General features: G+C 37.2%; 1 protein-coding gene across 2 annotated transcripts; it reads left to right on the top strand.

The window, feature by feature from the left end:
* Positions 1-3,512: 3,512 nt before the first annotated feature.
* On the top strand, positions 3,513-12,431 carry LOC143470467 (uncharacterized). 2 transcript variants are annotated; one of them, XM_076968622.1, is made up of 13 exons: positions 3,513-6,399; positions 6,635-6,739; positions 7,019-7,102; positions 7,320-7,483; positions 7,570-7,665; positions 7,852-7,978; positions 8,862-8,936; positions 9,163-9,354; positions 9,488-9,589; positions 9,763-9,909; positions 10,099-10,164; positions 10,910-11,034; positions 11,375-12,431. In XM_076968622.1, the coding sequence occupies exons 1-12, from the start codon at positions 6,247-6,249 to the stop codon at positions 11,021-11,023; spliced, it is 1,425 nt and encodes a 474-aa protein (XP_076824737.1). In that variant the 5' UTR covers positions 3,513-6,246; the 3' UTR covers positions 11,024-11,034; positions 11,375-12,431. The 2 variants fall into 2 exon arrangements, with proteins under 2 accessions (XP_076824737.1, XP_076824735.1); XM_076968620.1 differs by lacking the exon at positions 10,910-11,034.
* The last annotated feature ends 749 nt before the right edge of the window (positions 12,432-13,180 follow it).

Genomic DNA, 13,180 nt, shown 5'->3' with positions numbered 1-13,180 from the left:
AGAGACGTATGAAAACATTAAGGATGTGCTGGAAACACTGAAGTACAGTGAGCATGGCTGGGCATTATGTGTAGACATAAAAATAATGAACCTTCTGTTAGGACAGCAAGGTGGTTACACCAAATACCCTTGTTTTCTCTGCTACTAGGATAGCAGAGCCATAGATGAGCATTGGATAAAAGATAAGTAGCCAGAAAGGAGCAGTTTAACACCTGGTGAGAAAAATATCATTCATAACCCGTTAGTAGATACCAAGAAGGTCATCCTGCTGCTACTTCCCACCAAACTTGGGGCAATGAAATGGTATGCTAAGGTTCTTGATCACAATGCTTTGGAGTTATGGAGATTGCTTTAAGTACATCTGCTAAGCCTTCCCAAGTCTCAGTGAAGAAAAGAAAGAAAAAGGCTGTAGTTTGTAGTGGCCCAAAAATAAGGAAGCTGCTCAGAGATCCAAACTTTGCAGCATCAATAAACAGAGTTGAAGCAAGGGCTTGGAATTCTTTTTCTTTAGTTGTTAGTAACTCCTTTGGCAACAGAAAGGCAGAGAACTATCGAGACCTCTTAAAAGAAATGTTATTCAGCATGCAAGAGATGAAATGCAATATGAGCATAAAGCTACATTTTCTGAAAAATCATTCAGATTACTTTCCTGAAAACCTTTGGGACGTCAGTGAAGAACAAGGTGAGCGCTTTCACCAAGATATTAGAGTTATGGAAGAGCGCTACCAGGGCCGATGGGACTGCCACATGATTGCAGATTACTGCTGGAACTTGAAGAGAGAAAATTACACCACTGCCCATAAACGAAAGCCATTAAAACGAAAATTTTCGAGCTCTTAAAGATTGTGGCAGTTCTGTATCATTACATTGATTGTTCAACGGCTAGTTTCTAGTGATGTTTTTTAAATGATTTCGAGGCTTTGTGTTCGTGTTTTGCATGATTAAGCGTTCCAGCAGTTTTGATTAAAACAACCTCTACATTTCGAGGCGGTTTCTGATTTGCGAAATTATTTATACTAAACATATATATTATCTCAAAAACGTGATGTGATAGAAAAAAAATAATGCCAGATTCGGATTCAGCGTCCCAAAATTAGGTAGAAAGACCCCAACACAGTCTGCCGCAAAAATCGTGTTGACCAGTGTTATGATGCAAAAAATTATATTTCATAAATTGTTTGTTTAAGCTTAAAATTACACCGACAACAAAGTTAATTCATTGCAATAAACAAATATATTTTGCGTATACGTTATTTCTATAGAAATAAGTTAAAACCTAAATCTGAAATAAATCTTTCAAATCTTTGCTGACATATACATACGAGTTTATGAACAAGATTGTGCCAAAAATGCCACTAGTGACGTGTAAGGCGGTAATACATACAAAGAATGTCTTCACCTTGTTTGAAGTTTTAAATATATCATCAGAGCTACTTGTCATAACGATAAAAATGAAACATAATCATACAATCCTACTTTGTGTACAGAGAAGGAAACTCCTTATGTATAAGAACTACCTACATAGAGAGGGAAATGTGGAGTCTTCAACTGCTTCAAGTTTGACACAGATTAGTGGTTTGAGCGCTGGCTTCACTATATATATCAGTTTTGTGTTCCGTGCACGACATGTAGACGCACTATTACGTTGTAATGACGTAGGGATCCTGCAAACTATTAAGGCAAAATTATATTTTGCACAACTTTCCGTGTTTTCACCTGTGTTTTCTTACTATTTGTTAATTTTGTTAGTGTTACTTTGGTTATATCACATCATATCACTTTTTTGCCTACCGGGTCATTTAATTTTGCATAACGCTTCAGTCACTCGAAATAATTGAACTGGCCATTATGTGCGATTTTCCGATTGGTGTCCTACATTTACTTTACCTACGATTAGTTTTTCTGAGAAAAAAAGAAGGTGGCCTTTAGAGTTTCGACTTTCTTCGGTTCAGAGTTAGGAGTTTAGGACCTGTCTTATTTTGGTTGCTTCGGTCTGCTTTTGCAGTTTGCATTATATTTTACGATATTATCATTATATCGAAACGAATATTGCTGTCAGGAACATATAACTAAAAAAATGTATTCAGCATCACTGTAAAACTACTTTGATTGAGAGAGAAGCGGATTGCGAGTTGTATGGTGACAGACTCGCTTGAAACAGAAGTAATTCAAACCGAAATAACAGGTAACAAGGACCAAAATGTTGGTTGTGTTGGTGTTGTTGGTGTTGTTGTTGTTGGTACGTTGGTGTCCCAGGCTGGTAGCTTCTGAGGCGGAAGCTCCGACCATTTCAGACAAATTTGCCGCCAGTGGCATGGGATGTTGGTATGTTCCAGCGTGTGTACCTGCAAGAGGTGACTTGCTCTTATCAATCTCAGGCAAAGATTTGTTTTGTTGCTTTGAATGAGAACCGTTTCGGTTGTTCATCTTTATCTGCGACTTACGTTTGGATGCTGGTAAATTTGTAAAACTTCCTTAACAACACTGCTTTCAGAAACACTTAACTCAAAATGATGCTTTTTTAAAACTAAAATGATTAAAGAGAAAAACGCATTGTGTGTTGTATCGTGACAGACCCGCTTGAAACGGAACTAATTCAAATCAAACGCGCTCGGAACAAAAGCCAAAATGGCCAACGTTTGCAAATAAAACGCAAAAAGAATACCAACTAGCAGAATTAAAAGATTATCAAAGCTGCTCAAGTATTGTGTTAAAAATAAGGGTAATTATAACAATTATCACAGAAGTTCTTTGTGCACAGTGCATCTCAATAATCGTGACCCATGTTGTAAATCAGTGGTTCCCAACCTTTTTTGGTGTCGGGGCCGAATTTCAAACTTCAGAGTACGTATGGAGCCGCATGAAAACACTCAAGTAATTATAACGAAAATTTTAAAGCATGTAGCAACGAATAGCAACACTAACAAGAAAAATAAAACAAATCAATTTAATTTGCAACTTCGCATTGGCTTTGAACTTTAACAACTTTGTCAAAGCGAGGCGCAATTGTGGTTTAGGATTCAGGAGGCCGTTTATGATTCACAATAAGTAGACAATGGGCCATTCACAACAGTATAAAATAGGCTACAAGGTGTAACTGTATGGTGTAAAATGAAAAATTTGTAAACAATTTTGACCTAACGCTGTAAATTTAGACCAAATTTTGACTTTTTTTGACAAGTCAAAATATAATCGCCCTAATTATTATTAATAGATTTTTTATTTTTTTGTGGGATTTTCAGGGCTCATTGAGAGCCGCAAGAAGGCTAGCTTGGAGCCGCGGCTGGGAACCACTGTTCTAAATGCTGAAAATACAACCAAATCATCAACTTTTAACCTGGACTTGATATCAACGCTTAGATTTGTACTGGTTCAAAACTTGTTGCCGCCATTTTATTACTTTTGACCAAAGTATGAATATTATCAGAAAATTTTACCAGAGTTTAATATTTCTATGGCGCTGTTCGCTATTGTTTTGCAAAATCAGCTGACGAGAGCGACGGCGACACCAAAGGTTTAGACAAGTCTGGGTTGCGGCGTGGAATGTTTCTTGTGTCTGTAAACAAAGAAACTTACGTTCTGGGCAGCTGGCACGTGGATAGAACAAAGAACATTCAGATATTTATGAGGCTTTGTCTCTCGCAATCCTGTAATGCTCGATTGCATTGATTTTAGTTGCTTTTGACAGAATATTTTGTGGAAAGTATCGTTAAGCTTGACCTATAATATAACCAGTTTGTTACCTCTTTGCAGAAATGTTTTGCCTCTGTTTTTTGGTTCTCCTTTGCTTTTGCGCTCCTATATCGGGTTCAAGTATTGCGAAATCATTACTGCATAATTTCTTTTCTATGACTTCATAACTCTTTCTCAATCAGGCCTTCAAGTTTGTTGGCAAAAGTAAAACAATCCCGTTTATTTTATTTGCTGCACTTATTCTTTCCACAGTAAAAAGTTATTACCGGTAAGCTGTCTTACCTCGAATAGCTGTTAGCGGTGACCATATAGGATTAGGGCTTGCGATCTTTAAATTGGGACAGTTCATCTAACCGCTTTTTGCCTGACAGTGTTTGTATCATTTTAGACACCCATTGTCTGATAGTGGAGTCAACAAATATGTCCGCCGAAGATTTATGCCGCAGCAGTCACCAAAATATTTTTTGTGAATATTAGTTAGAATATATCAATACAGTTTATTTTAACAGTTTGCGGACTTATAAAATGCGTATCAAATTCAAAATTTTACACGAATCAAATTTGTTATCAAAAGTTTTTTACGCCTTTTGTCCAAAAAATTGCATTTATTTTTTGCAGTAGATTGTAGGCTAAAAGGCGCTAGATTCCAGCCGTAGCAGAAAGTGTTACTCAAACGAGAGATGCACGCCAATTTACAATAATCAAACAAAGAATAACTGGTTGCTTGAATGACAATTGAGATTTCTGTTCACGTTATCTTGCAAAAGTTTGCGTCTTTGTACGTGCAAGTTTTTGTCGAAAACGTTCTTACTTTCCACTCGGGGATTCCAATCTTGTCAAATTCTATGATTCATCATGATTGTCTGTTCTCTTATTATAATCTATGGCATTCTGACCCATAGTGGAAAGAACGGCAACTGCATCTTCGAAATTTTTCAAGTCTGTGCCTGGTACACCCAAATGTCTCCCTTTCTACCACCAAAAAGAGGGTCCACTGACATTGTGTTTCCGCTAATATTCATTGCAGACTGAAAAATGCACCTAGTCCACCATTTTGCACCTGGTGCACCTTGATTTTAGCCGTCGTGCACTTGGTCACCCCATTTTTGGTTATTCTGCCCCCTATTCCTTCTTTCTTTGCATTTCTTCTCCATTAAAGATATGAGGCTTTTGTAACAATGTTTGCTATTTTAACAAACGCCCACGTTTTTTTGCCTTCACTACCCTAATCAAATATTATATATAGGTTGTTATTATTTACGACGTCTTAATCTTATTATGCTGGGATTAAACTTGCTGTGTAGTGGTTGGAAAGAGTATGATAAAAAGTAGTTTTAACTCTACATGCGTCAATTTATAATAATAAATGCTGCACATATTTTACAAACGTACATACATTTTTAGTAACTTGATGATGACAATCTGTTATTTTTAAAAAATATTTTCAATTTGATTAATCTGTGATTGTATAAGACTACTTTCGTTGAAGCAATTTGCATTTTGTAAAGGTCGGTTTAAAAATGAAGTCTTATCCTGACCTAATAAATTGCCTCTTGTGTTCTTCTTATCTACATAACTCTTACAGACTCACTTTATTATACCTTCTATATATGATATAATATTTCTCGAAGCCGCTTGTACCTGCCGTTTATGACTGACTAGTTGCAACATTTTGATTTTGCTGCACATAAGTCATGTTGTTTTCAATCGATAGAGTCGTCTCTGTATCCAGTGTTTGTAGCATGTTGAGTGTTTGTAATTATTCCATGAATCACAACAAACAAACACAAAGTCATGCACACCAACAAAGATTGAGTCCTTGAAACGCAAACAGTGACAGTTTAGAGCCCCAGTTTGAAAGGATCTGATTGTTTAGTCAGTAGTTAGGATATTAATGCACCAATTAAGTTTAAATCCCCAAGGTGAATGTTCTATTTCAAACTATTTCTTTATTGACCTCTTTCTGTTCTTTCTTCCTTTAAGTAACAGTTTGAGGATGGCTTGTGTTGCTTTTTCCTCTACCAAGTTTGAATCTGGTTTGTTATTCAAGTTCATTCAAACGTGACCATCAAGCTTTCTCATACAAACAATGCCCAAATCTTTTTTGTCGGCATTTTTTAAAATATTACCTCAGCATTATACCCCCATTTGGTATGTAATCCCTTCATGATTTGTATTGCTTATATAACATGCAGTGAATCAATGTGTCAGACCACAACGTAGTTTATAGAATGATGTGCAGTAAAAGGCATTTCATTCCTAACAATGCTTTTGCTGACAGATTTTATGATAATGTTTAGCAAAACTTTGAGTATTTTTGTAGCAAAGATATATTTCAGTGTTCTGTGTTGGTCTTTTTGTTTGTAACCAGAGTCATTTAGCTCTTTATTTCTTGAATCTGTTCAGTTTATATTGTCTTATTCCTATTGCTGTAAAATATAGGTATGTATTATGATTTGTTTGTGTGTTTCTAAATTGTCTTTCTTTAGTTCTTAATGATTTTGCTAGCCAAAACTGCCCTCATCTGCATATAAGATGTTTACAAAGTTTTAAATGTTCGAGCCACTGCGTAAAAAGAAACGGAAAGTTGCACATTGTGATAACGTTCCTTCTATCTGCCCTGATAAGACTGAACCAGAACTCATTCACCCGTTCTCCACTCACTCACTCATGTCGTCGACAGGAACTATTCGACAGAAAATCGAGGTTGGTTTTGTGAGCAAGTCAACCCGTTGCATATTGTTGGGTTTATATTTATGTTTTTTATTTTTAACATAAAGCGATATGTGTATTGTGTATCATATGTGTTGTACTATGGTGGCTTGCTAAATCAACCTGTCCGACTTGCCCTGAAAGAAATTGCAACTGGCAGCATTAACAGGAGTCTAGTTGTCATGGCGACAGTACCATGACATGACATGACATACACTGCTCTTATTAGGCATTTCTGGACAATGAGGCAATGATCAACCAGAAACTGCCAAAAGAACTTCTTCTTCGTATTTTCTCGTACCTTGATATCCCTACTCTTGGCAGATGTGCCCAGGTAAGGTAGAAAAATATCACTGTATCTCTGCAATGTTGTTCCCTGTGCAATGTCTGTCATTCAGCCAGACTATGCTTGGTGTTTGGGTTGAATGTGGTGTCATACATTACGTATTTTGAATGAGCATTTTGTATAAGTATTGATAAGCTTGTTTTATATGATTTGAAAGATATTTCATACCATTTAAGTAAACATAAGTTTCATACAACTTCAAGTCTTCAACGTTGATTGCTTATTTGTAAAGTTCAGTAAAATAACTTTCCCGTCGAACTTACCCAGGTGTCAAAGAATTGGAATTGTTTGGCCCTTGATGGTAGCAATTGGCAAGATGTGGATCTCTTTGCTTTTCAAACAGTTATTGAGGTCAGTTATTTCCTGTTATGTCCCATCCTATCTACATTTATTGGTCTTTTTGTTGTTGCACATTTTGAAAACTGTTTGCAAGTGATGTTATGCATCACTATGTGAAGCGGCCTGTGATGTTCTAGTCTTGGAATAAGTAATGACTAAGATTTTTTGGTTTCTGAAACAACATGTGTCCAATTTAATCTATTTTAATGTGATTTTGTTGTTATTTTAGGGTCGTGTTGTGGAGAATCTATCAAAGCGCTGTGGGGGTTTTCTCAAAAAGCTGTCTTTGAAAGGCTGCGAGAACGTGGAAGACAGAACCTTAAGAATCTTCTCGCAAAACTGCCAAAACCTTTCTCAACTTAACCTTTTCAAATGCAAGAAGATTACCGACCAGTAAGCGTGAAACATAAACAAATCATAAAAAGATTTGTTCATTACCACAAGCATTCAATTTTTCTTGTTGAAACGTTCTGTGTTAGGACCCTATCAAGCCTGGGAAAGAATTCTCCATTGCTAAGTGATCTCAACATTAACTCATGCACACACATCACTGACCAAGGCTTGCAACATCTCAGGTTAAAAGTTTTACTTGTTTGTTTATGTATGTATGTATGTATGTATTATGTACATTTCTACTTGCTATGCAGTGATTAGTGTAGTGTATTTTGCCAGTGCTCTGTCAGAAATGTATATAACTTTATATACTGGATATATATGTTCATTGAGGCACTGATTTCTTTAACGATTTTAATTTACCCCAGCCAAGGATGCCCTTTTCTTTCGCATCTTGACATGTCGTGGTGTGAAAATGTCACCGATCGGGGAATACGTCACATTGCAGCCGGCTGCCCCAAGATCAACCATCTTCTCATGAAAGGAATGAGAAAGGTGAGATTTTGAACAAACTCTACCAGTTGTTTGCATGGTAATTGGTTATGTTATGTAATTTAGTTCATCTTTAGGAACATTTCAAACATTTCATTTCAAATATTTCAAACAAACATTTCAAACTATTTCATTAAAGCCAAAATCCAAAGTGGTCAAGTTTTGTTAAATCAAGAGATTTTTGTAAACAAATGAATAAATAGATATGAATACCTATTAAAAGCACAGGTCCACATTCAGTCAGTTGCTATTGCCAAATCACTTATTTACATTATGCACAGCGGCAGCAAGGCTGTATCTTATAAGCAGTGTTTCTTCAAGTCTTCAACTGGCAGACAAAGGACAGGCATTCAGGCTTACATTAATTATTTATCAGCAGCTGCGAGTTAGCGTCTAGGAGCACTGATATACAAACAATTCAAGCTATTTCCATGGCTATTGCCTGCTGTGTAGATAGTTCTGCGTTCTGACTTGCAACAACTCACAATGATTGTGACGTCATAATTAGCATGTGATAGACACCCAACACCACAGGTCATATTCGAAATCACCTGTTTATTAAACCTGTTTGCCAGCCAATCTGTTGCTTTGGTGAAATATTTCATAGTTGGACTGAAATCTTGATTTTCTGTTGTATTTCTGTAAAATGGTTTTGTCAGCATTTTTATACCAGCGTAAATTGCATGGCATCATTTTAAAGAACTATTGCCCAAGGACAAGGTACCTGTAAGCATTTAGTAATTTTGCTAATAATTGCTGTTACTCAGATTTAATTGATTTCTATGATTTTCAGCTACGGACTAACGTTGTGTTTACATTGTCATGTTCCTTGCAAAGTATCTATTAATTGTAAGTTTGTTTTTAAGATGTTTATGGTTATTTGCAGTTGACAGACAACGCCCTCGAAGAAATCGGCAAAAATTGTCCCAGCCTTGTCCTACTTAACCTTCACAAGTGCGGGGTAAGTTTTTATTGGGAGATTCTTTCTGGGTTGAGTTTGTAATATATATGACCTTTAACCTCTTTATCACTGTGCTTGTTGTCTTAACAGTCTTTGCATTATGGACAAGCTTCTTTAAAAGTGGACAATTACTTATGATCTATTTGAATAGACTGCAGGAGTAAACATACATTTTCCGTGCAGCTTTAAATGGTAGCCCATATTAAATTATTCCTTGACTTGGTAGAACATAACAGATGAAGGTGTGCAGCATATAGCCAAAGGCTGCAATAATTTAGAGTCACTCTCCTTGTCGGAATGCAGTGAGCTAAGAGACAACAGCTTACACGCACTTGCCCTCTATTGTCATTCCCTACGAACATTGGAAGTGGCTCTCTGTGCTAATTTGTCCGATACTGGCTTCATAAACCTCGCTAAGGTATTGATCCACTGCTGTAATCTTGTTTGCTTTTAAATGTCTTATAAGTTTCGTCCTGGTACCGCTTTTTCAAAGTACAGACATTCTGCAGTGTTACCAGACAGTCAGATTTATAACCTTTGATTTTTTTCAGTCCTGTCCTGAATTAGAACGCATGGACTTGGAAGAATGCATTTTAGTTTCTGATAAAACGCTTCGATACTTGTCATTACACTGCGTCATGTTAAAAGAACTGGTGAGTATGACCAGCAGCATTGACTAAGGAAGCTAATTTTATCTTACTTTCCATCAACACAGTGATGTAATGTTAGCACAAGCATAAAATTCACGACCTTCTTACTGAAAGCGAATATGGTGACTGCTATCTCTAACTAACAACTGTGTTCAAGTCCAACTTTCTTCCTGCAGACGTTATCCCATTGCGAGCTGATCACTGATGAGGGAATTCAAGATCTTGGATTTGGATCTTGTGCCACTGAGCACCTCAGCGTCCTGGAACTCGACAATTGTCCTCTTATTACAGACTCCAGCCTTGAACACTTGGTGGGGTGCCGGGTAAGCTGTGAAATCGAAATTGAGATGTCTATGTTTGTGCTTAATCGGTCTACGTGCATTTTTAATTTTGCTGCTGTGTTTTGTTATTTTGGTGAGGCTTTTCCACCCCATGTAATTAACATGTAATATCTTATCGCTGTAATGCACGCAAGAGAATTAATGATATTTGCAACTTTCTTTCCATTTTAGAACTTAAGTCGTCTTGAGCTATATGACTGTCAACTAATCACCCGACAGGGCATTCGAAGATTGCAGGTATGCAAGGATCTATGACTTCATTATACAGCAATTTGTAAAAGTTTTGGTATTCACCTCCGACGAAATGCACGCATTGTTTTTAAGTTAGCGGTTAACACAATGCAATGTTTTGAGATGGTTTAATTACAAGTATAGCATGATGATGAAATTGTACCAGCATGGTTATTGTATCGATTTCCATATCAGCTTCATTTGTAAATCAAGCTTAATGACCTCATTCAATAAATGATCCATTTCAATGCCAGCTCCTCATATAGTGGTTTCATTTTTGTTGCTTTTCTCTCGCTAGAAATGAGTATTTTTTGTTTAAATTTCTGTTTACACTCATTTTCCTGCCTTATTAACATAATTTTTAATAAACATAAAACATTCAATAATTCGTGACTTAACGGTGTTGAGTAGAAACTAATTGAAATTTTTTTTGATTTTTTTCGGTGTTTTTCTGTCCCTGCTCTAATGCGTTTTGATGCTGATGTCACGATCACTTCGTCCTTGCTGTAACAATGACGTCCAATGTGATGTAACAATGACCTCTGCTGCATGGGCTCGTGATTAACAATTGAAAACTTGGACCTGTGATTTTGGCTTGGTTGCAATCTTTTGTTTTCTTTGTTTATTTTGCTAAATTTTTTTCAATTGACCTAATAACCATTATTTTGACTCGCTTAATATAACCTCAAACCTATTAAAAATCATAATCATCACCACAACATCGCGTCCCTTCAACCTACCCCACCCGCAGTCTCGCAACTCTAAGCTTGCCATCCATGCTTACTTCACTCCTGACACCCCTCAACCTTCAGCCGGTCCCGCACCTCGTCGCCTCTGCCCGGAGTGTAATTGCACGATACTGTGACGTCATGCCAGGTGTGCACGCGCTGGACGGTTGATGTTTTGTTTCACCCAATCTTTTTACCTTATTTAACCTTTCACCTTTGACCTACTATTGTTTGCTGACAGTAATTTCAAGTTAATAATTGTGGCACAATCTTTGCTCATCTGGCCGCAATATCACTACATTAGAGTCGCAGTCTAATTCGAAACAGTTGAAATCCGAATCGGTGCCGGTTTAATTGAAAATTCTAACCTGTGAAGCCTTATGTAAAACGCTCTTACTTATCTGTATTTGCGTTTTGTATTGTCTGCCATCGAATTACACGACAGTTATTTTGCCAAAGGAATAACTGTATGGATCATTTTTTCACAGAACGCGCTTCCACGCATCCAAATCCATGCTTACTTCGCCCCAATCTCCCCAAATCCCTCCGTTGCCAACAACAACCGACGAAGACGCCGGAAATATTGCCGATGCTGCAACATCCTTTAAGATTTGGCATCTGAGAGCTGGGACGGACTCAAACAAAGATGATTCTTTGAACTCAGTGAAAAGCTCAGAAGATCACTTTAAGAGACCTTGACCGGCTGGTGTTCCGGAATATTTTTTATCATTTTCATTCCTTACACTTAACAAAGCGTTAGAAATCGTTTATCGCTGTAACGTAGTTCTTGTATAGTTAGGGTTTTTACTTGGTCTTATTTTTAAACATTTTCGAAGTTAGCAAGATTTATCATGTATTCAAGATTTCATCAAAGATTTTATGATCATGCCATAACCGCTTACGCCTGGAACTGTACGGCTCTAAGCTCAGGCTGAAATCATTTTGGTTTTCAGTGACTCGGTCTTAATGAGACAACGACACATGGTCCTGTACAAATCATTGCTAATTTTTCTTACCATTGAGCTTAACTATTCTTACGAAATCGTGTAATCGCCTTTTCTTCGCCCCGACATCTTTTACCGTGCACTAACATAACGTTGACAGATTTTTGCAAGTTGCCTTCCTGTCGCAAACTTGTTAGTTACGTTTCCTGATCGTCTTGTACCGCGATTCAGCGCCAGCATACTACTGTGCCTACCACCTTCGTGATATTAGGTGCATTCAATGCGTGTTTTCTTGTTGCTCGTCTGCGACTGGTTTTGGCTCAGTATTATTTGCGTAATAGATTGTTATAGTGACGTAATACATTTTTATTGTTATGAAATTTTACGCTGCAACGGTTTAGTCACAATACGCTGACGTCATATCGTATGAAATAGCTTGCATGATATAAATGCTGAGGTGGTGTATTTTTTGCCAATGTTTATGTAACTCGATCCAAACAATCTATCACTCAAACAACAACATCTCTCATTCTTGCAGTACAATTGTCGTTGTTGTGTGCTTAATGTCGTCGCTAACCAATAAATGTGCCGCTTTTTCATGCGTCGTCGTCTTGATTGCCAAGCACAAAAGAGTGCTTGGGACATTTTGTAGCGCATGCGCACTTAGCCTTTAGGGACGGGTCTCACCAACAGCGGAGTCCGTGGAAGATTTTCGTCAATCTCTCGGTTGTTATAAATACTTAAAATAGAAATTTCTTGGCTAATATAAACATACCAACTGGCGCTAGAAATGTGGCAATTGCCACACGCCACTACGTCAGTCCGGCCCTGCATGCTACAGTAGTATTGCAGCGAAATAATATAGTCGTTGTAGAAAGTTTCAAATGATATGATAAGCCTCGAATGATATAGCATAGGCTAGTATTTCCTCGGACTGAGAAAAATCACGACTTGAAAACTGGCGACGTAATAATAATTCTAAGCATTTCTATAGCGCACAATACCAGATTGAAACCGCTAAAAGGCGTTTCACAGAACACAGATAAAAACATAAAAGATTATAAACAGCAAAATGTTCTAAAAGCAACATTTAAAGCGTTAAAACATAAAGGCACACCGGAAAAGTGCGTTTTTAATAATTTTTTAAAAGAGTTTTGTTTGTCGGAATTGCGTTCGTTTTGTGGCAAGTCATTCCAGGCCCTGACAGCCGCAGCAAAAAGCCTTTTGTGACTTTTGTCACCATATATTTCTGTCTGACGTGATGTGAATTGCAATTATTTCTTAGATTGTGACCATAGACATCTTGTAGGCTGATAACGGCACAAACGAAGAGAAACTGGAAAAGACCAC

This window comes from Clavelina lepadiformis, chromosome 9 (assembly GCF_947623445.1).
Source record: "Clavelina lepadiformis chromosome 9, kaClaLepa1.1, whole genome shotgun sequence".
Lineage (NCBI taxonomy): Eukaryota > Metazoa > Chordata > Ascidiacea > Aplousobranchia > Clavelinidae > Clavelina > Clavelina lepadiformis.
The sequence above is the reverse complement of the archived record's forward strand: the minus strand, read 5'-3'. Positions and strand labels throughout refer to the sequence as shown.